General features: G+C 48.1%; 1 protein-coding gene across 1 annotated transcript in view; it reads left to right on the forward strand.

The window, feature by feature from the left end:
• The first annotated feature begins 556 nt into the window (after positions 1 to 556).
• BRF1 (BRF1 general transcription factor IIIB subunit) overlaps positions 557 to 24,557 on the forward strand; it is a 328,507-nt gene continuing 304,506 nt past the window's right edge. Inside the window, exon 1 of the mRNA XM_088471247.1 lies at positions 557 to 892. Within this exon, the coding sequence (XP_088327373.1) occupies positions 709 to 892 (184 nt within the window). The 5' untranslated portion in view covers positions 557 to 708. The remainder of the gene's footprint in view (positions 893 to 24,557) is intronic.

The raw sequence follows: 24,557 nt of genomic DNA on the forward strand, positions 1-24,557 counted from the left end.
AAGTGGGCGTCCTTATGTTGTGCTGAGTTTGCATTGCGATCGCAATGGATTAGCATAATATCGCAGTTGTACTGCGTGCATAAGCAATATTGCGTTCCGTAGTGAAACAGGTCCTGGGCTTGTGTGTGTGGGGTGGGTAATATTGTAAGGTGGGAACTGGTGTATGCATGGAGATTGATGCTCTCCCAGACCCAGAAATTGGTACAAGCCCTCAAAACAAAAAATATACTTCATGTTTGTGATCAGTTGGGATGTATATTAATGGACTGCCACAATTATTATCACACTGTTGTATGTGTATATGTGTGTGTGTATGTATGTATAGTATGTATGTATGATGTATGACTATGTATGTATGTATGAGTATTTATTTATTTATTTATTTATTTAACAGCCACGGGGAAGTGGCGTTACAAATAATTTGTCAACATATGCAAACCAGCAATATGTCGTCCAACGCTGAAGGTGGCGACAGTTTCTGAGCGCCTGGTAACACTATACCCGCAGCGCTAGAGGGCGTGACGTTCAGTGATGTTACGGCGACATCTAGTGGTGAATGTCCATAATGAAGGTTCGCCAGCTGAGTGTGAGTTCCCGCGAGATGCAGGCCGGCCGTGTGTAGGCCGTCACTGAGCCGGCTGCTGCTCCAGCTTGGGGGTCCCCGACTCTCCGCCGCACGTGTGGTGTTGAGAGGCGGCCGCCGGTACGATGAGCAGCCGGGTGTGTAAGAGCTGCGGCTGCACGGACATAGATGTCGACGCGGCCCGAGGAGATGCCGTGTGCACCGGCTGCGGCTCCGTGCTCGAGGACAACATCATCGTATCCGAGGTGCAGTTTGTGGAGAGCGGAGGTGGTGGCTCCTCTGCTGTGGGACAGTTCGTCTCGTCAGAGTGTGAGTGACATTTGTGCTTCTGTATACAGCTGGCAGGAGCTGGGCACCAGGGGATTGAGGCTGTGGGCACGGAGGGCAGGAGCTGGGGACACAGGAATTAGCAGACTCTGGGCAGGAGCTGGGGGTGCATGGGGCAGCAGACTGGACAGGAGTTGGTACATGGGGCAGGAGCTGGGGGGGATACAGGGTGCAGCTGGGGGTGCATGGGGCAGCAGACTGGACAGGAGTTGGTACATGGGGCAGGAGCTGGGGGGGATACAGGGTGCAGCAGGAGCTGGGGGTGCATGGGGCAGCAGACTGGACAGGAGTTGGTACATGGGGCAGGAGCTGGGGGGGATACAGGGTGCAGCAGGAGCTGGGGGTGCATGGGGCAGCAGACTGGACAGGAGTTGGTACATGGGGCAGGAGCTGGGGAGGATACAGGGTGCAGCTGGGGGTGCATGGGGCAGCAGACTGGACAGGAGTTGGTACATGGGGCAGGAGCTGGGGAGGATACAGGGTGCAGCTGGGGGTGCATGGGGCAGCAGACTGGACAGGAGTTGGTACATGGGGCAGGAGCTGGGGAGGATACAGGGTGCAGCTGGGGGTGCATGGGGCAGCAGACTGGACAGGAGTTGGTACATGGGGCAGGAGCTGGGGAGGATACAGGGTGCAGCAGGAGCTGGGGGGGGACAGGATTTAACAGACTCTGGACAGTATATGGGGCAGTAGACTGTGGGCTGGTGCTTGGGGTACAGGGAGCTGCAAACGGGGGCCAGGAGCTGTGCATGGAAGGCAGCTAAATTTGAGGCGGCGCTGAGTACGGGGGATAGAGGAGCAGGGCATGCATGGGAGGCTGCAGACTGTGGTCAGGACCTGGAAACTGGGGGCTGTGGATGGGGTAGCGGAAGGAGGTGGGCACAGGGTGCTGCAGGCAGAAGGTGGGCATGGGGAACTAAAGGCAGTTGGTGGACACGAGGGACTTGAAGACTCTGCAGGTACTAGGCAAAAAGAGCCGCAGACTGGGCAGCACCTGGGCACAGAGAAGCTGCAGATTGCGGGCAGGACCTGTGCACAGGGGAGCTGCATACTGCGGGCAGGACCTGTGCGCAGGGGAGCTGCATACTGCGGGCAGGATCTGTGCGCAGGGGAGCTGCATACTACGGCCAGGACCTGTGCGCTGGGGAGCTGCATACTGCGGGCAGGACCTGTGCGCAGGGGAGCTGCATACTGCGGGCAGGACCTGTGCGCAGGGGAGCTGCATACTGCGGGCAGGACCTGTGCGCAGGGGAGCTGCATACTGCGGGCAGGACCTGTGCGCAGGGGAGCTGCATACTGCGGGCAGGACCTGTGCGCAGGGGAGCTGCATACTGCGGGCAGGACCTGTGCGCAGGGGAGCTGCATACTGCGGGCAGGACCTGTGCGCAGGGGAGCTGCATACTGCGGGCAGGACCTGTGCGCAGGGGAGCTGCATACTGCGGGCAGGACCTGTGCGCAGGGGAGCTGCATACTGCGGGCAGGACCTGTGCGCAGGGGAGCTGCATACTGCGGGCAGGACCTGTGCGCAGGGGAGCTGCATACTGCGGGCAGGACCTGTGCGCAGGGGAGCTGCATACTGCGGGCAGGACCTGTGCGCAGGGGAGCTGCATACTGCGGGCAGGACCTGTGCGCAGGGGAGCTGCATACTGCGGGCAGGACCTACGCAAATAGAGCTGCAGCACCTGGGCACAGGGGGCTGCAGACTGCGGGAAGGATATGTGCACAGGAGAGTTGCAGACTGCGGGCATGAGCTTGGCATGGGGGCTGCAGATTGTGGGCAGGAGTTGGGCACAAAAAGCTGAAGACTGGGCAGGACCTGGGCACATGGGGCAGCAGACTGCGGGAAGGACTTGGGCACAGGGGGGTTGCAGACTGGGTAGAACCTGGACACGGTGGGGGAGGGAGGCGCTGCAGGCAGCATCCTGTAGATTGGCACATTGGATTGCGGACTGTGTGCTGTAGCAGGTGGCAGCTTGTAGGGTGTTTTATGGTCAGAGCTGGGTTATGTTGATTTGTGAACAATGTGTGTAGGAGCCGAGTGGTGTGGACTGGGCATACATTCTATGGGCAGGAAATGGGCACAGGTGGCTGTGGGCATTGGGCACAAGATGGAATTTAAGTGTCATTGTATGCTCTCAGTGTGCAAGGGTCAGTGTCACGAAATAAAATTGTAATTGATTCTGTTAGCGATACGATAAATATCTTACTAGCTACTGGTCGTACAGTGAAAAGTTACTTAATGCAACAACATAGAGTTGCGCTACTGATGCTGATATTGCTCATTTGCCTTGTTTTTTTCAAGGTTTTATTAAATTCCTAGGCTGGGTACACACCTGAACGATATCGGCCCAAGTTGGCTAAATTGGAACGAAAAATTGGGCATATCGTGCAGTATGTATGCCCGATTTGCGCACTCCCACGGTCCCATGCAATATTCTGTGATTGGCCGTGCTGCACAGTCAATCACACGATAGTAATTGTTCCCTCGTTCATTGAATCTTTTAAGTAAAGTGTGTACCGGCAATCATGCGATGTCCAGGGTGAAGGCAAATCGCTTTGAACATTGACATGATTGCTGGTCGTTTGGGTGTGTACCCACCCTTAGAGGTTAATTTACTAAAGTGAGAGTTTTTAGAAGTGAGTTTTAGAAAAGATGTTGCCCATAGCAACCAATCACATTCTAGCTATTATGTTCTAGAAGGTGCTAGTTAAATGTTAAGTAGAATCTGATTGGTTGCTATGGGCAACATCTCTTCTAAAGTTCACTTCTAAAAACTCTCACTGTAGTAAATTTATCCCATAGACTTAGGATGAGATTTACTAAAAATTACTTTTCTACTGCTAACTGCTGGGTTTACTGTTCAGTGGTTTGAAGGGTGATTCTCACCGGCTATCTCCATGAGGAGGAGCAATACACTTATTAAAAGTTCAGCACAATCATTATTTATTGATTGAAGGTCAAAAATCATTCATTATTACCTTATGAAGTCAATATTATTATTTTAGGGGCACAAAATCAATTCTAATCTTCTTCAGAGCAATATTGTTTAATAAAAAATATGGGCAATATGAATTAAATGATAATAGGGGCAATAAAATGTATTTGACAACAGTTATTTGATGATGTGGGCACTATTTACAGAGTCATAAAATAATTGTTGCTAACATTATAAATACATTTTGAATACCCCCATTAATTATCCGTTATTTCCCCTAAGGCTGGGTTCAGACCTGGGCGTTTTGGCCGCAGAACTAGGGATCTGCAGCTAATACACACTTTCCAATCTGCCGCTTGATATGTCTGCGCTGACATCTTAACATGGTGGGCATTTAAATTTGCCTGCCCAGTTGAGATGTCAGTGTTCGGCGGTCCCTGCAGCAAGTGTACGGGTGGTCGTTTGTCGCCTGTACACACAGCCAGACGTGCCGATATATATCTGCAAGGTATATCCGCATTGATAGTACTGCAGGGCCAATGTGATATGTCTGTGAATGACGTCGTTCAGACCTATCTCTGCCCTGCAGCACTGCCGATATCTATTGTCCACACAAACAGATGCACTAGGTGATATGTCGTTCGTCTGCTGATTGAACGACATATCGCATAGGGTGTAACCAGCATTAGTTTCATTATTAAATAAATTTACTATCAAAATTATACATTTACTTTTGCCTCTATAAAATGCCAAAATAATATTGCCCCCATGAGATAATTTTTAATTTTTGTCTACGTAATAAATAATGCGTAGTATAGCGCCACCTCGTGCTGCAGGTTCTCTCGCCTGACACGACCAATTCTTGTTTCTGGCAGTTTAGCAAACCGCAGATTGGTACATTTTATACTTTCTATTACACTTACAAAAAAACCCCCAAAACAATAAAATAACAAAACAAATATCTGACCAGCGTTTTGGAAGGTGGTTTTAGTAAATCTGGTTTTAGAACCATCGGGGTAAAAAATTGCAAGAGAGAAAACCCTTCTACAAAACTGCTATTTAGTAAGTCTCCCCCAAGTGTTTTGTCGCTGCTCTAAAAACATGATGTGAAAAGCATTTGTACAGCATAACCCATAATATCATTTTCCACATTGTTTGTCAAATTGATGTAACTTTTTATTAAAAGGGTAGTTAGGGCTCGGCATGTAAACAGGTCTGTAGTCGAATCCATTCTTTGTAGTGTTACCGTACCCACTGCCGTCTTTGTTTGCGTTGTGTTTAAAGGGGCTTTTTTTTTTTTTGCGTTTCCCACTACAAATGATGCATTGTAAATGTCTACATTGATTTTTTTAATAGTAAAACCCCAGGGGTTATGTGGCCTAACATTTTTGATTCTGTAGTCAGTTTCTTTTAGTCCTTGACAAACCCAGCCATAACAAAAATAGGCGCCGTGTTGGGCTTAAAAACGTTCACAAAAATTTCAGGAGTTTGAAGCAAACTTACATTTAATTTGACATTTATGCAGCAGGATACAGTTATATGTTAAAGCAGTGGCTATGAAACTGGGTACCATGGGGCATTTGCAGAGGTGCCATGGGTTGGTGGTCCAGGACCGAATGAAAAGATTTATGGTCAATGTGATAGGCAAAACTAGTGCTGGTGGCTGCCAATCATAAAATATATGGACAAACGGAAGCACAACCAACCAACCAACCAACAACCTGTACATCAACACATAACTGAATATTAAGCTGTATACATACACAACGAATTAGTAAATGAACAATCTTTTTCAAGGGATAAATGAACAAAAATCGTTTACTAAAATCTTTCATTTACTAAATGTAATGAACAATTTTTTTTGAATTACAAAGATTTTTACATATTTCCTTACTGAAAATCGTTCAGTTGGTCAGTCTGACTGAACTACAAACGTGAACGTGCGTGAATGATAATCGTTCATCGTTTTAACTCAGAAAGTGAACGCTTTTTTCAACGATTGAATGGTAAACGATATAGTTATCGATAATCGTTCAAAAAATCATTGTGTGTGTATGCACCTTAGGGATAACAGTACAGATGGCTGCTGAGTGAATGTTTCGACACATTGACTAGAATATTTTAAATGTTAGAATGATTCGAGTCGCTAAAAGTTTGGTGTGTCGAGACATGACAATCAGGGTCTCATTCAGACCCGCTTGCGAGCACTCGCAAGCGGGTCGATGTTTCCCAAATGCGCATGCGCACGATGGAGGCGCCTCTGTCGTGCGCATGCGCGAGACCCGAATAACGATGGGGTAGCCGTTGTTATGAGTCTCGCACCAAAGGGGGCGTGCTGTCGATGGTGATTGACAGCACGCCCCCTTTGGTGGGCGTGCCAGGGGCGTGGCTGCCCAGATGGAGGCGTTCCCATGGGAACGCCTACCGTCTGGGTCCGGACCCACTGACATCACTAGTGATGTCAGTGGGAGTGATTTTGGCTCTGATAGAGCCAAAATCACTCCAGGGCTTGCGGCAGACGAGACCCTACCGCAAGGGTCTCGTCGCAAGCCCGATGGTCTTGACCATCGCGACCATCATCATGGATGCTCGCATAAGCTGTTTGTGGTAACCCACAGCTATGCGAGCGTCCACGAGGCCACCTCGCTATAAAAAAAAACACACCCTGATTCAGAGCGGGCGCTCTTTTAGAGCGTCCAGCTCTGAATCAGGCCCCCAGTCAGCAGCCTCTCTGTCAGTCTCCCCCAGAGGAACATGCTGGTGCTGCGATGCTGAGCTGCTCAAAGTCAAACACAAAACTGCTGTAACACTAACTCAGGGACGAGCAGTGAGTGACGTGTGAGTGGTGTGTTGCTTTGCTCTTACTTACAGCAGGTACCTCCACTCTGAGCTTGTTGCTCCTCGGCTGCCTGGGCTCCCAGCTCCACTGCCCTTTAGGCACTGGCCAGTGGCCAGCACGCCTGAGCCTCCCCCGATCACTGGTGACTCCCGGACAGTGGGGACACAGCACCCTGACCCGTTGTCACCTAAGTCTGGCACCTTGCTGGGGTGAGTGGGTGGGCTGCTGCTGGGACATGGTGAGTGCTCTCTCACCTCCTGAGGGTGTGCGCACTGAAGTGATGGGTGACATACAGTTAGTGCCCGAGTATGGGCACTGCCGGCATTCTCTCTCTGCAATGCAGTCCAAAAAAACTGTGTGCCAGGACACTGTCTCGAGCCACTCCACTGAGCTAAGTCACGTGACTCCACTCAGTTCAGTGTCTTGCTTTGCCCTTCTCTAAATGACAGGAAAGCACTATCTACTTAAATTAATAATTTTTAGTAAATTTCTCAATAAGTAACTTTTGGCCTAGGGGGTGCCATAAAATACATGCTAGTACTATAGGGCAGTGCTTCCCAAACTCATACTTGAGCACTAACAGTGCATGGTTTCCAGGTTTCCTAGTTGGTGCACAGGTGTATTCGTTACTGGCTGACCCATTTGAAAAGATCCATAGGTGCTGCTAATTATTTCACTTGTGATTCTGTGAGGAGATCTGGAAAACATGCACTGTCGGTGCTCCCTGAGGAATGAGTTTGGGAAACACTGCTCTAGGGCACCGTGCTTCAGGAAAGTTTGGGGACCGCTGTGTTTATAGTGTTGTGGAGATACAGAGCAGTAGAATGTATTTGGTGTATGTAACGTTCAGGATCCTGAGAAAATGGGAATGATTCTGTAGTTAGGTGCCAGCAGTAATTTTAGGTTCATTGGTCTCCTGATCCCTGAGATGGTATGCGTTCAGCATTCTGGTGGTCGGGATGCCGACGCTTACATTGCCAGTGTCAGTATCCCGACTGTCGGGATGCCGAAGATAAGTAGCTGGGTTGGGCGGAGGGTTAGGTTTAGGAATTAGGGTTGGGCACTAGGGGGAGGGTTAGGTTTAGGATGCAGGGAGGGGGAGGTTAGGTTCAGGCACTAAGGAGAGAGGTTAGGGTTAGGCACCAAAGGGGGAGGGTTAGCATACCGACCTACAAGTGTTGGTATGTTAACCCTGTCGGGATCCCGGCATCGGGATTCTGACCACCAGGATCTCGACTGTCTGTATTTTCATACAGATTCCCCTGAGATGTCTGGCCCTGAACGTCTTTGAATACTGTACAGCGTGAAGTAATTCATTGCATTATCAGTCTGTTACTAACTCACGATTGTTGGGCACTTCCTAATTACTATTTAAAGCTTTTGTATCGGCCAGTGTAAATAGCTTATTTAAAAGTATTTAAACCCACTATTTAGGCAGCACGTTTGGTGTAGTGGTTAGCATCACTCACCGCTGAGGTCATGAGTTTCAATTTCTGACCAAGACTCTATCTGTGTGGGGTTTGTACTGTCTTCTCATGTTTGTGTGGTTTCCTTCAGATCTTCCGTTTTTTCCAACTCTTCATAAACATCCTGGTAGGTTAATTGGCTACTGACCAGAAAAACTAAATAAAAAAAAATAACCTTAGTGTGTATATGAGGTAGGAAATATAGATTTAAGACTGATGTGAATGACTAAATATTCTCTGCAAACTGTGAAACACTTATTCAAGTGCTAGTAAAGAAATAGCAATGTGACGCCTTCTCAGGGGCCACTGTAATCCAGTTCAACCGGCAGAAAACCACACCAGGCACATTAAAAATGATAAACTATAATATTAAAACTGCAAAAAATAAAACAATGTTCCAAAATATACATAAAACAATCATAATTACAAATATGACTACACTTACAGTGGCGCTTAAAAGTTTGTGAACCCTTCAGAATTTTCTATTTTTCTGCTGAAAATTGACCTAAAACTACCTTTCACACAAGTCCTAAAAGTAGATAAGGAGAAGTAAATCAAACAAATGAGAGAAAAATTAGACCTCATTTTTTTGGCGGAACATGGACCAATATTACATATGTGAGTGGCAAAAGTATGTAAACCTTTAAGGTGCATACACACGTAACGATTTTTTGAACGATTTAACTATAACGACGTCGTTATCGTTTAATCGTTGAAAAAATCATTCAGTTTCTGAGTTATAACGATGAACGATTATCGTTCATGCGCGTTCCCGTTTGTAGTTAATTTCTGACTGACCAACTGAACGATTTTCATTAAAGGAAGGGACATTTTTCGTTCATTGTTGAAAAAATCTTTCAAAAAATTATTCGTTACACTTCAAGAAATCGTCAAAGGAAAAATCGTTCACTAACAAAATCGTTACGTGTGTATGCAGCTTTCGGCTTAGCAGATATTACGAAGGTGATATTAGTCAGGTATTTTCAATCTGTGGGATTATAATCTGGTGTGAGTGGACAACCTGTCTCTTTAAAAGAACAGGCAACTATCAAAGTCTGATGCTCACAACACATGTTTGTGGAAGTGTATCATGCCACGAACAAAGGAGATTTCTGAGGACCTCGGAAGAAGAGTTGTTGATGCTCATCAGGCTGGAAAAGGTTACAAAACCATCTCTGAAGAGTTTGGACTCCACCAATCAAAAGTCAGAAAGATTGTGTACAAATGGAATAAATTCCTAACCATTATTACCCTCCCTAGAGTGGTCGACCAACTAAGATCATGCCAAGAGCAAGGCGTTTAATAGTTCGCAAGCTCACAAAGGAACCTAAGGTAACCTCTAAGCTATTGAAGGCCTTTCTCACATTAGCTAATGTTAATGTTCATGAGTCCACCATCAGGAGGACACTGAACAACAATGTTGTGCATGGCAGGATTGCAAGGGGAAAGCCACTGCTCTCCTAAAAGAACATTGCTGCCCATCTGCAGATTGCTAAATATCACCTGGACAAGCAAAAACACTATTGGAACAATGAAGTCCAAAATAGAGCTTTTTTGATTAAATGAGACGCGTTCTGTTTGGAGAAAGGAGAATACTGCATTCCAGCATAAAAACCTCATACCATCTGTGATACACTGTGGTGGTGGTGGTGGTATCATGGTTTGGGCCTGTTTTGCTGCATCTGGCCCAGGAGGACTTGTGATCACTGATGGGACAATGAATTCTGAATTATACCAGTATATTCTAAAGGAAAATGTTAGGACATCTATCCGTGAGCTGCATCTCTGAATTCAGGGAGGGCGCAGCGCCCTGCTAAAACAGCCTAGCAGGAACCCGGATGTGGATTGAAAGATCTATAGTAAATAGGTAGACAATGTATAGATAGACAGGCAATAGGTTGACTTATAAAAGGCCGACATGTAAGGTCGACAGGGTCAAAAGGTCGACATGTATATGGTCGACACGAAAATGGTCGACACTCTTCACCCTAACCGTCCCTCCTGGTGCCTAACCCTTACCTTCGGGGTAGGTGCCTGACCCTAACTGTCCCTTCTAATGCCTAACCGTTGGGATAAGTGTCTAACCCTAAAAAAAATCATGTGTCGACAATATTAGGCAGGTAGTTTTAATGTTATGGCTGATCGGTGTATATACAGTATATCTTGATCTCCCACATAGCATAAATCGGTTTGAAAAAGTATCCAAATTAGAGTGACTGAGAACACCGCTGATAATGGTAGGAAGTAACAGTTTATGTATATCCAAAGGTAAGTAATCTGGAACAAAAAGTCTCTTAGAGTATACCTGCAACACTACTGAACTTACTCGATCGTATTAGCAGGACCATTCCCTCAGCAAAAAGATATGTACCGCGTTTTGGATGATCTCTGAATGTTAGGTAGCCATCTAAGGTCTGTTTTTTTAGTTGCACGCAATTCTGTCCGTGTACACATCTCATGATTTTTAACAAATTGCACATATGTCACGGCTTGCATATACAACTAAGGATATCTACGGAAGATTCCGAGTCATAAGGATCTCTGTTGCATCTCTGCAATTAGTGCTGATGGTGATGGCTGTTGAGCGTATGTATGTATGTATGTATGTATGTGTGTGTGTGTGTGTGTGTGTGTGTGATATATATATATATATATATATATATATATATATGTGTGTGTAATATATATATTGTATATGCATACAGTGGGGCAAAAAAGTATTTGGACAGCTACCGATTGTGCACGTTGTTGCACTTTAAAAGATGAGAGAGGTCTGTAATTTCCATCATAGGTACACTTCAAGTGTGAGAGAGAATCAGAACAAAAAATTCCGGAAATCACATTGTATGATTTTTAAACAATTTATTTGTATATTCTTACGGGAAAAAAAATATTTGGACAATCAAAAAGTTAAACTCAATACTTTGTAAAGTAACCTCGGTTGGCAATTACAGAGGTCAAACATTTCCTGTAGTTCTTGACCAGGTTTGCACACACTGCAGCAGGTATTTTGGCCCACTCTTCAATGCAGATCTTCTCTAGATGTGGCATGTTTTGGGGCTGTCACCGGGCAACATGGGCTTTAAACTCCCACCACAGATTTTCTATTGGGTTGAGGTCTGGAGACTGGCTAGGCCAATCCAGGACCTTGAAATGCTTATTATGGAGCCACTCCTTAGTTGCCCGGGCGGTGTGTTTGGGGTCATTGTCATGCTGGAAGATCCAGCCACGTTTCATCTTCAATGCTCTTACTGAGGGAAGGAGGTTTTTCCCCAAAATGTCACGATACATGTCCCCATTCATCCTCTCTGTAATACGGATCAGTCGTCCTGTCACCTTTGCAGAAAAGCATCCCCAAAGCATGGTTTCCACCCCCATGCTTCACAGTGGGTATGGTGTTTTAGGGATGACACTCATCATTCTTCTCCCTCCAAACACGGCGTGTGGAGTTTATACCAAAAAGTTCTATTTTGGTCTCATCTGACCACATGACATTCTCCCAATCCTCCTCTGGATTATCCCGATGGTCACGGGCAAACTTTAGACGGACCTGGACATGTGCTGGCTTAAGCAGGGGGACCTTTGGGGCGCTGCAGGATTTGAATCCATGATGACGTAGTGTTACAATGGTTACCTTTGTGACTGTGGTCCCAGCTGTCTTGAGGTCATTGACCAGGTCCCCCCGTGTAGTTCTGGGCTGATCCCTCACCGTTCTCAAGATCATTGATACCCCACGAGGTGAGATCTTGCATGGAGCCCCTGGTCGAGGGAGATTGTCAGTGATCTTGTATTTCTTCCATTTTTTAATAATTGCGCCAACAGTTGATCTCTTCTCACCAAGCTGCTTGCCTATTGTCGAGTAGCTCATCCCAGCCTTGTGCAGGTCTACAATTTTGTCCCTGGTGTCCTTAGTTCTCTCGTCTTGGCCATGGTGGAGAGGTTGCAGTCTGACTGTTTGAAGGTGTGGACAGGTGTCTTTTATACAGTTAACCAGTACAGGTGCCATTAATACAGGTAAAGAGTGGAGGATAGATGAGCTTCCTAAAGAAGAAGTAACAGGTCTGTGAAAGCCAGAATTCTTGCTGGTTGGTAGGTGTCCAAATATTTATTTTCCGCAAGAATATACAAATAAATTGTTTAAAAATCATACAATGTGATTTCCGGAATTTTTTGTTCTGATTCTGTCTCTCACAGTTAAAGTGTACCTATGATGGAAATTACAGACCTCTCTCATCTTTTAAAGTGCAACAACTTGCACAATCGGTGGCTTTCCAAATACTTTTTTGCCCCACTGTATGTGTTTAAATATAATATAGTACAGTTGTATAGAGGCAGCCGTCCCTGAATACAGGCGGAAATTCACATTTATTTCCAAATGTGTAAAGCTGCTGGAATTGCGAGCGCTTTACATGCAATCCGAATTAGGCTCCTAATGTGCAAATAATGTTCCTTCCACGTTGTTAAACGCCAGAAGGTGATAATCTCATTGGGACCATTTCAATAGTAAATGTACCTTACGTTCTTATTTCATATATGAGATATGTGAATATTCTCTGTATAGTGCTATGTAATGTGTGTACAATATAAATAATGTTGCAACTATGCACCTGCACATAAAAATGTTTTCAGTCTTGCTGATGGTGCTTTCATTATTACAGAGGTGCAGATAAGGAACATTAATTACTCACTATAGTGGACATGGGAAGTATGTGGACCTTTCACTTCTACCCCTTTAAAACGTTTTGGTATATTTTAGATGAAAGTGATCTCTAAGACGTCACATGCATTTGGGCAAAAGCACCCGGTGTCTGCGGGGCACAAACCTTCTGGAAAGAATTGGTTTGCCCTGCAGAGTATGAGTTACAGATCTGTCCTCATACACCTATCCATGCATGGAGCGACTCCACCAAAGGCATAGTAGCAATTACCAGATATTTTACGTTCTAGAAAATGACAGCGCTCGAATAAGACAGGACTCTGGTGTTTCCAACAAGCTCGTAAAAACAAAAAACACCTTTGATATAAAAACACATATGGTAACAATCTATACTTATAATAAAATTGTAATGGTTGTGTCTGTACATATAAATGTTTTTGGAGAAATGTACTCCTTGGGACTGTGTATGAACTATGGAGAAATTTTTTGTTTTTGTTTCAGAATTTTTGTCTGTTCGTTCTGGCATTGCGCAAAAACTACGGGATGAATTAGGATTGTGTTTTTAATATTGTATAGTTTAGTCACCTAGAAAGAAGCAGAGGTATGTATTATCTCAATGTGACATCAGGGAGAGGAGCAATAAAGGAAAAACCAGGCGCTTGACACTTTGCGCGTGCAGGCTCCTCTAGCCAAAAATTATTCTATGTATATAAATATAATTTTTGGGGGACAAATATACTTTTAGGGGACTGTTTTTGAACTATGGAGACCAAACTTTTTTTTTTTTAATTGGAATTTCACAGGCTCCTCAAGTCCAAAATGACCATATGTTATATATAAATTACAGTATATTCACACTCCGAACGCAAACAGTTATATATGTATGCATACAGTAATACACACACATATATGTATATGTGTGTGTATATATCTATATATATATATATATATATATATATATCTCCCATTAAGGCTGCTTAGACATGATCTGAAAATTTGCAAACCGGGCCACCTGCTGGGGGGAAGGGCAACAAAATGGTACACTAACGCAGGTGGAAGAGGGGATAGCACACAGGAAGTTGGTTTGGGAGGTGCAGAGTGCGAGACGACTGTAGGCATGTGGGAGCTTAAGGCTGCCGCCCCCCAGGTTAAGGTCCCGCAAAATAAAATATTTAAAAAAAATGGTGGGTGTCTGTTTTATTTTAATATTTCTTTTGCAGGGGTACTATAGGTACCAGCAGGCCCTTAGTGCCCCGCCTGCTGGTACTTGTGGTTCTCTAAGTGCCTGCTGTGACCTGTAGTACTACTGCAATAGACAATATTTATATATTCATACACAGCACAAATCAACCCAGCACCCACCGCCCAGGGGTGCTGGGGATAGCCCCGTGCTATCAGCCTGGGGTGCCCTGGAGAGGGGGGACCCCTTTATTGGAGGGGTCCCCAACTCCCCAGGGATCCCCGGCCTGGGCTGACTAACGGTCAGGGGTGAAGCTGTGGGGCCCGGTGGAAGGGCTCCCCTGGCTGTGGCATCACCCCCCCCCCCTGCTAGAAGGAGGTCCGGTGCTGTTTCTGGTAAATACGGGGGGGCCTCTATGGATTTTTTCCCCCCTGTATTTCCAGAACCAGGACCACCTCAGAGCCCTGTGCTGGTTGTGCTAAATACGGAGGACCCCTGCGTCATTTGTCCCCCGTATTTTGGCAACCAGGACAGGTTCTGAAAAGCCCAGTGCTGGTTGTGCTTCATATGGTGGACCCCTATGTCGTTTGTCCCCTGTATTTAGCACAACCAGTACTGGGGCTCCAAAGCCCGGTGCTGGTTGTTTTCTGGGGGGCGGGGCCACAAATTTATTTTTTTAATTAAACACAGAAGCAGGTATCATGAGTACCAGATCCGAGCCTGCTAAATCCCGCTACTGTCCCCGGGTTCTGGCCGCCGCTAGCTCCCGCTACCCCCCCGTGCCTTTCCGCAGGCTCCTACTGCAGCTAAAACCAGCTTCTTTTCCCTGAGCCCACCACCGCTAAAGCCCGCAAACGACGGCCATATTTGTGCACCCAAGTGAAGCCACAGTTATTACACCTGCTGGAGGCTCCTGCAGCTGCACAACAAGTTGAAAAGGCCTATCTCTACAATGGCGCGTTCTTGAGGTAATAGTTTAAAAACTGTAACTTTCTAATTTACCTGAACCCCAAAAGCACGTACCCTGGCACAATAGCTACCTAATAAAACAAACCCCAAGTCTAAATTCCACCCCTACCCTGAGTGTTGCCTTCCCAAAAAAACCCCATAGACTACAGCAGACAAGTGGTCCTAACTGAGCGTGTCAGAAAAAGTGACAGTTGGAGCTTTAGATTACTCCCAAATCCTCATTAAAAAAAAAAGTTTTTGTCCTGAAATTTGGCATGCAGCACTCAGTGACAGTTCTACCCGGCCATGCCAAATTTCAGATCCGTACCTCTAACAGCTTTTGAGGTGTAGCCCCTTAAACACCATGCCCCCCTCCTCCGGAATTCTCTATGGAGAAATCCGTTTTTTTTTTAGATGTGCCCTTTATAATATGTGTGTTTGTATGTGTGTATCTCAAGATCTATTTCGCAGCAAAATCCAACTATATATTAAGCACTAATCAGGCAGCTTATCTTGACTCCTGAAGTTGCTGTATACATGTCAATCCAGTAGATGACGCACCAAGACAAATGCTACATATCATAAAGTCGCTGCTCATGTTACTTGCAACCTTTCAGTGTTACTGTAGGTTACGCTGCAAATATTGTTTACAAAGACATTTTTTTGATCAATGTCTACAATATAAAATAATCATCAAAATATTAGATGCCACTACTGTCTTTGTAAAATTAGTTCCACTGAGTAATAACCCATCCATGCGAGCAAAGCTACTGGTAAATGCTAGTATAGAATAAAATAAAAAATTACAATTAAAATAAAAAATTAGGGATTACATTTTGGCTTGAGGAGCCTGCACTCGCCAAGTGTCTGGTTTTCCCTTTATTGCTCCTCTCCCTGATGTCACATTGCGAGAATGCATACCTCAGTTTCTAGGTGATTAAGCTATACAATATTGAAAACGTTATTCAAATTCATCCCGTAGTTTTTGCGTGATGCTGGAACGAACAGACAAATTTTTTTAAAAAACATGTTTTTGTCTCAGCTGTCATTTCTCAAATTATATAATTTCTAAACCACACACATGACTGCTGGATTATACAGCTAATATATTGAGCCTAAGATAGTGTTCATTCTAGGTCCAGCGCCGGGCAAGGCTCCAGACCGTAGAAAGAGCGAGCCCGAAATAAGGGGACCTGTCTTTAATACGCTCCCTCTTTTCATCACTCTTGAGGGCGTGCCCGGCACTTACGGATATATCGGGCTGCTAAAACAGCCTAGCGGGAACGCTATAAGAGGTAGTCCAAGTTGGTGTGTGACACAACTGTTCCCTGATTTTCCTTTTCTTCCCCAGTCATTTAACATCTTGTTTGCATTGTAGCCGCATACAAAGTTGTCTATAGTGTACTAGGCACGTAGGAATGGTGTCACAATGGGATTGGTTAGTGTTCACGCCAAACTGGGAGCAGAGCAGGGATGCTCCTGAAAAGGTGGTGTGGCCAACTGGGGAACCGGGGCGTTTCCTTGTTATTTAAAAGTTGCAAAATGCTCCCTGCCCTTATAGCGGCATTTCCCTAAAGCAGCATGTCCGGTGCCGTCCCCACCCACAGGGACGGCACTTAAGGGTAGATTTGCTATGTTGGTTTTTCAAAGCTGTTGATGGATTTCAAACGGCAACTGTGATTAGTGCTAAACAAGCCTAATTAAGCCATAATTACTAGTGATATTTAAAATCCATGTGTCAAAACCGCCAGACAGTAAACCGCCAATTGAAAATACTTATTGCACAACACACTTTTTGTTTTGCATACCTGACCATTACACCAACAGGGACTGTAATGACATTGTATTCAAATGCATATACTTTAATATGGAGTTGGTCCCCCTTTTGCAGCTTGTAACAGTTTCCATTTTTCTTGGAAGGCTGTCCCACAAGATTTCTACTTCAGGGTCCATAGGGTATCCACAGGATACCTTGGGGTATAGGTGTGACGTCAGTCGCTGGGCACCATAGAGTTAAGCTTTCCAGCCTCCCAGGATGCACTAGGGTCCCCCTCCTATACCCCGCCCCCGAGCCAAGGCACCCCAGTTTAGTTTGGTGCCCGGCCGGCGTCGGGTGCACCTGTCGGAGTAGGGGCTAGAAGAGTCCCTGAAGCATTCTTCAGTGCAGCTGTGGCTGCACGTCTGGATGTACAGCATGGACAGTCAGTCCTGACGTCCATGCTGTCTTCCCTACACCCCCGCCGGTACCAGAACGCCGGTACCGATCCGGGGATGCTGGTGAGCATCTGGGGTCACAGCTAGCGGTGACCCCAGATGTTCCGGACCATGGCCGGATCCAAGGGGGACAAAGGTAAGCAGCGGGGTCCCGCGGTGGGTCCCCGCTGGTCACATGGTCCTAAGTCCCCAGGCAGGGGGCTCCCTGGGGACTGGCTGCAGCGTGGAGCCAGGCGACCAACCTGCGCTTTCCACTACCCCCTGGGACAGCGGAACGCAGCAGCGCGGTAGCGCTGCGGCGTCCCAGGGGTTAAATGCATGCCAGGGGAGCGCGCCTTCCCTGTCTCACAGCCGGCGCCTCCCCCGCTGCACACAGCCCTCTCTGTATGCTGCCGACTTGTCCTGTGGCAGCGCTCCTCCCCCAGGCCAGCCTCCTCTCTGCTCCTCGGCGGCCATCTTCTCCAGAACGCATGGTGAACGCTGCTGGAAGCGCTGGACGGAAGCATCGTGGTCTGGGTCCCCCCGCATACCTCTCCTCCGCTGTGGTCAGGTCTGTGTATGCAGCGCTGTGTCCTACCAGGCCCTGTGTCTGTGTAGTTGAGTGATCAGCGCTGTTAGTGCAGGAATTGATTTTCTTTGCATTGTATGTGACTGTGCTAGCGCTGCTGCCTGTAACTTTTCTCTAAACTGTCAGCTTTATTACTGTCCCTGTTCTTTCTGCTAAGCCCTTGCGGTGCGGTGCTGCAGGGTGGTCTCTCGCCTATTTAAGTTATAATTGGTGAGAGAGGTCACATACGTGGTGCCATCATGTCCGAAAGTGATTTTTCCCTCCGGCTACAGTGTACTACGTGTAAAGTACCGTTAGCGGAGGGGGAGGGTAGCGCGGAGGGCCTTTGCCGGCAGTGTTTGTCCATGGCGCGGCCTCTTACGGTTACAGCACCGGTACAGGAGCCGCCCTGGGCTTGTTTCGCTCAGGCGCTTACAGCCTTAGTGGGCCAGTTAGCTCCGCAGCCCGCATTTACACCGATGGGTTTATCCCAGCAGTCAGTGGTATCGTCACCCATGCAGGGTTTCCCACGACAATTGGTGGTACCCCACAGTCTCTCTATTTCCCCGCTCCCGGTTTCTCAGGAGCCAGCGTGGGTTAACTCCCTGACGAGTTCTGTACAGCACTTGTCGGATGTGTTGCAAGGGGAGTCTGTGATGCGGCCGCATAAACGGCCGGTGGCGTCTCTGTCGGCTCCTTATGAGGATGACGAGGGGACGTCTGATGATGGGGAGATTCTGGATCCTTACGATCAGGAACCTCTCCATACTAAGGACGCTGATGCTAAGTCCAAAGTATATATTCCTGGACTTATTCGGGCGGTCCGCACAGCCTTGGTGATTGAGGACGAAGTTCCCCCAGCGGCTAAATCTAAGTATGCCTTTTTCAAAGATGTGAAGGGCGATGCCACAGTCTTTCCTCTTTCGGGTCAGTTGGTGGACCATTTAGAGGAGGCGTGGAAACAGCCTGGCAAAAGATACCAGCTGCAGAAACGCCTGGCGGTGGCTTATCAATTCGCGGATAATTATTTTGCAAAGTGGGAATCCCCTCCACAGGTGGATTCTCACGTGACCCGTCTTGTCCGTAGTGCCACATTGCCGATGCCATCCATGTCCTCCCTTAAGGACGCTACGGACCGCAAGGTGGAAATCTGCCTGAAGTCCGCTTATTCCCTTGCAGGGGGGGGGGGCAGCACGGCCGGCTATGGCCATTTGCTCGGTTGCCAGAGCGATGGAGCGCTGGGCGGATTCATTAGAGGCTTCTTTTGATTCCGACTGTCCGGCCGAACAGGCGGAGTTGATTGGCAATCTCCGTGATTCGGCCACCTACATCAACGAGGCAGCCCTAGACATTAGTACTCTGGTGTCTAGGATTTCTTCAGCAGCGGTAGCTGCTCGTCGCACCTTGTGGTTGCGATCCTGGAAGGCGGACGCAGATTCCAAAAAGGGTCTGGAGGCGTTGCCGTTTACCGGAGAAGTTCTCTTCGGTCCGGATCTGGATAAGATTGTCGCCACGCTGGCGGCAGCCAAATCGGCTTGTCTCCCATCGGCCGCTGCTCCTTCTGGTTCTGGACCATCGTTCTTTCGGTCATCTAGGGCCCAGGGCAGGCCCAAACCACAGTCGTTTCCTCGACAGGCTGGTCCTAAGAAATCGGCCAAGCCCCGGAAGCAGGCATGGAGTATCAGACGTCCGGCCCCCAAGCCAGATGACAAGCCTGCGGCCTGACGGTCCGGGCCTCCCTTTGGGGGATCCCAGGGTGGGAGGCCGCCTGCTACAGTTCGCCCAGTGTTGGTCGACCACTACGACAGACACTTGGGTTCTGGAGGTGGTTTCCCACGGATACGCCCTCTCCTTCCGGCACAGACCCCCGGCTCGATTCTTCACCACGGGTCTGCCATCAGACCGGAACAAGGCTACGGAGCTGCGGAAAGTATTGCACACTATGCTCCAGGCTGGAGTTATAGTGCCTGTTCCATTCTCCCAGAGGGGCCAGGGTTTCTATTCAAATCTATTTTTGGTACAGAAACCCAATGGGTCATATCGTCCGATTCTCAACCTCAAAGCACTCAACAAGTCTTTGCGGGTCCCGAAGTTTCGGATGGAGACCCTACGGTCCATCATTCTGGCGCTGGAACCTGGGGACTACATGGTGTCATTGGACATACAGGACGCTTACCTGCATGTCCCTATTCTTTTGCGCCATCAACAGTTCCTCAGGTTTGCAATCCGCGGCGACCACTTCCAGTTTCGGGCGTTACCTTTTGGCCTGGTGACAGCACCACGTGTTTTCACCAAGGTGATGGCGGTCATGGCGGCTTCTCTGCGGCTGCAGGGAGTCCGCATGTTGCCGTATTTGGACGACCTGTTATTGGTGGCAGGATCTCCAGAGCTCCTGTTACGCCACTTGGACCTGACCATTGCACTGCTGCAACGGCACGGCTGGCTAATCAACTGGCAGAAGTCCACTCTAATCCCGTCTCGGAGGATTCTGCATCTTGGAGCCTTATTGGACTCGGGACAGCAAAGGATCTTCGTGACGGAGGACAAGATCTCTGCTTTACAGTCAAGGGTGCGCAGTTGTCTGCACAGCCGCCGGGTGTCCTTACACTCGGCGATGAGGTTACTGGGCTCCATGGTGTCTGTGTTCGACATGGTGGAATACGCCCAGTTTCACTCCAGACCTCTGCAGCACCTGATCCTGTCCAAGTGGAACGGGCTGCCTCAGTCTCTGAAGTCCCAGACGATTGTACTCACCCCGGAGGTTCGCCTGTCCCTTGCGTGGTGGTTACAGACGACCCACCTCAACAAGGGACGTCCGTTCTGGGTTCCAAATTGGGTCCTGTTGACAACGGACGCCAGTCTTCGGGGCTGGGGAGCAGTTTCGGGTCCACACTTGTTCCAGGGCAGGTGGACGCCGACAGAAGCGGAGCTTCCAATCAATATCTTGGAACTCCGTGCGGTCTTCAATGCTCTCCAGCAGGCACAGCGGTTTCTCCAGGGTCACCCGGTGCAGGTCCAGTCGGACAACGCTACCACCGTGGCCTACATAAACAGGCAAGGAGGAACTCGCAGTCGGGCGGCTCTCGTAGTGGTCTCTCGGATCCTGGTTTGGGCGGAGCGCAATCTTCCGGCCATATCAGCGGTCTTCATCCCGGAGTGCTAAATTGGGAGGCGGACTTTCTAAGTCGCCAGGACGTTCATCCGGGGGATGGTCCCTGCACCCGGACGTTTTTCAACTACTGGTGGACAGGTGGGGTCTTCCAGAAATCGACCTCATGGCGTCCCGGCACAACAACAAGTTGCCGGTGTACGGGTCTCGCACAAGAGACGAAGGGGCGTCTCTGGTGGATGCTCTGTCCGTCCGGTGGATGTTCCGGTTCGCATACCTGTTCCCTCCGGTCTCCCTTCTTCCACGGGTAATCCGGAAATTCAAACAGGAAGGAGGGACGCTCCTGTTGATAGCTCCCGCGTGGCCCAGACGGCACTGGTTCTCAGACCTTCAGGGTCTGTCCGTGGACAGTCCTCTGCGGTTGCCGCTACGACCGGACCTTCTGTCTCAGGGTCCTTGCCTTCACCCGGACCTGACTCTGCTGTCTTTGACGGCGTGGCTGTTGAGACGGCCATGCTGAGGTCCCGGGGGTTTTCCAGCTCTGTGGTGCGTACCATGTTACGAGCTCGGAAACCGTCTTCCGCGAGGATATACCATAGCGTGTGGCATACGTTCTTCCAGTGGTGTCGACCGAGAGGTTATGCACCGCGGGAGTTTCGTCTGTCTCGGATTCTCGCCTTCCTGCAAGCGGGACTAGATCATGGGCTTCGCCTTGCTTCTTTGAAGGTACAGGTTTCGGCCCTGTCTGTCTGGTTTCACCGTAGGATTGCTACAATCCCGGTTGTGCGCACCTTTATGCAAGGTGTTCTCCGCATTCAGCCGCCCTTTGTTCCACCTGTGGCGCCTTGGGATTTGGCTGTGGTCCTGAGGGCTCTCCAAGGACCTCCGTTTGAACCACTGGGCTCAGTGGATCTTAAATGGCTAACAGCTAAGACTGTTTTCCTTCTGGCCATTGCTTCGGCCAGACGTGTTTCTGAGTTAGGGGCTCTTTCTTGTAGACCCCCTTTCTTGTTTTTTCATGGGAACAGGGCAGTGCTCCGCACTCGGCCCGAGTTTCTTCCCAAAGTTGTTTCCCAGTTTCATGTTAACGAGGAAATAGTTGTTCCGGCCTTTAACTCACCGGGTCTTTCCGTGGGTGAGGCCTCTTTGGATGTTGTGCGGGCCTTAAGGACTTGTGTTGACCGCACTTCTTCGTTTAGGAAGTCGGACGCTTTGTTTGTCCTCTATGGCTTCCGTAAAAAGGGTTGGCCTGCTTCAAAGCAAACTTTGGCAGCCTGGATCCGTATGGCTATTTCTGAAGCTTATCTTCATGAAGGCCTACCGGTCCCTCCTTCTCTGAAGGCTCATTCCACTAGGTCTGTGGGTCCATCGTGGGCAGCTCGACGTGGTGCCTCGGCAGTTCAGATCTGCAAGGCTGCTACGTGGTCCTCTGTCCATACCTTCGTGAGGTATTACAGGTTTGACACCTTCGCCTCTCAGGATGCTTCCTTCGGGCGGCGGATTCTCCTTTCTGCACAGGAGCGTCCCCACCCTTAAAGGATACTGCTTTGGGACATCCCCAAGGTATCCTGTGGATACCCTATGGACCCTGAAGTAGAAAATATGAGATATGGTAAGAACTTACCCTTGTTATCTCTATTTCTACGAAGTCCATAGGGTTCCACAGGACTCCCGCCCTGTCGCACCTGTGCTGCAGATGGGCTTTGCTCTGGTCACCGGTTTTCCGTCTCCCTCTGGTGAGAATGTGATTCTTGTATGTGTCCAGATCTTTTTTCTCTCTCTTCCTTCTCCTCCTCCGGCCTATGGCTTGATAACTAACTGAGGTGCCTTGGCTCGGGGGCGGGGTATAGGAGGGGGACCCTAGTGCATCCTGGGAGGCTGAAAAGCTTAACTCTATGGTGCCCAATGACTGACGTCACACCTATACCCCAAGGTATCCTGTGGAACCCTATGGACTTCGTAGAAATAGAGATAACAAGGGTAAGTTCTTACCATATCTCATATTTTTGGAGTGTTTCTGTGGGAATTTGTGCCCATTCATTCTGTAGAGCATTTATTAGGTCAGTCACTGATGTTGGACAAGAAGGCCTGTCTTGCAATCGCCGTTCCAGTTCATCCCAAAGGTGCTCGATGGAGTTGAGGTCAGGGCTCTTTGTGGGCCAGTCAAGTTCTTCCACACCGAACTCATCAAACAATGTCTTTATAGTCCTTGCTTTGTGCACTGGGGCACAGTCATGTTGGAATAGAAAAGGGCCTTCCCCAAACTGTTGCCACAAAGTTGGAATCCTAGCATTGGCCAAAATGTCTTGGTATGCTGAAGCATTACGATTGCCCTTCACTGGATATAAGGGGCCTAGCCTAAACCCTGAAAATTATCCCTCCTCAACCAAACTGCACAGTGGGCACAATGCAGTCAGATAGCTAACATTCTCCCGGCATCCTCCAAACCCAGACTCGCCCATCTGACTGCCAAACAGAGAAGCGTGATTCGTCACTCCACAGAATGTTTCCACTGCTAAACAGTCCAGTGTCGGTGTGCTTTACACCACTCCATCCGACGCATGGCATTGGACTTGGTGATGTGAGGCTTGCATGCAGCTTCTCGGCCATGGAAAACCATTCCATTAAGCTCCCGCCACACAGTGTTTGTGCTTACATTAATGATAGTGGAAGTTTGGAACTCTTCAGCTACGGAATCAGCAGAGCGTTGGTGACTTTTTTACGCACCATGCGGCTTAGCAGACGTTGACCCCGCTCTGTGATTTTACGTGGTCTTCAACTTCAAGGCTGAGGTGCTGCTGTTCCTAAACGCTTCCACTTTCTACTAATATCACTTACAGTTGGCCGTGCAATATCCAGCAGGGATGAAATATCATGAACCGTCTTATTGCATAGGTGGCATTCTATCACAGTACCGTGGTTGAAGTCACTGAGCTCTTCAGAACAACCCATTTTGTATCACAAATGTTTGCAGATGGAGACTGCATGGATAGGTGCTTGAGTTAATACACCTGTGGCAACGGGTCTGATTGAAATATCTCAATTCAATAATTAACAGGTGTAGCCAAATACTTTTGTCCATATAGTGTATTTATAAATATTCAGTTTTAATTCTAACGTGCAGCTCTGTGTTCCAATTGTGAGCTAAGAGTTTACATGATCCTGCTTACCATTCATTGTCTATCCTCTATAGCAATGAGGTTTGCTGTAATGGGAAGCCGACGAACGCAATCCCGACCGTGGGCTTCCCCCGGCAAAGTACAGATGACAGGTAAGCCGGACGCGGACAGCCGCAGGGGGGGGTGGGGTGTTAGGTTTAGGGCTCCCGGGGGGGACTTAGGGATAGGCACTGGGGGGAGGTTAGGGTTAGGCACCCCTAAGGGAGGGTTAGGGTCAGGTGGGGGGGGATAGATTAGGGTCACTTACCTTTAGCAGCAGTCGGGATCTTCACCCCTGCCGGCCATGGGGCCGGCAGTAATACATACCGATCCCGCTGTAATATGCCTGAAGTGCATAGTTGGCGATATATTAAATTCATTTCCAGGGACTTATTCTTGTCAGACAGGTTCATCTAAGGGCATCACACTTGGTATTGGTGCACTACAGTATATCCCTTATGTTATATTACTAAACTTGTTGTTTTTTCTTTTTTAATAATGCATTTTTATTTTATTTGTAATACACCTTCAACATAATACAGTATTGCGTACTCCTAGAATATAAAGCCTAGTGCACGGATTCCCAAATGTTC

Source organism: Taudactylus pleione, unplaced genomic scaffold, assembly GCF_031769625.1.
Source record: "Taudactylus pleione unplaced genomic scaffold, aTauple2 ptg000113l, whole genome shotgun sequence".
Taxonomy (NCBI): Eukaryota; Metazoa; Chordata; class Amphibia; order Anura; family Myobatrachidae; genus Taudactylus; species Taudactylus pleione.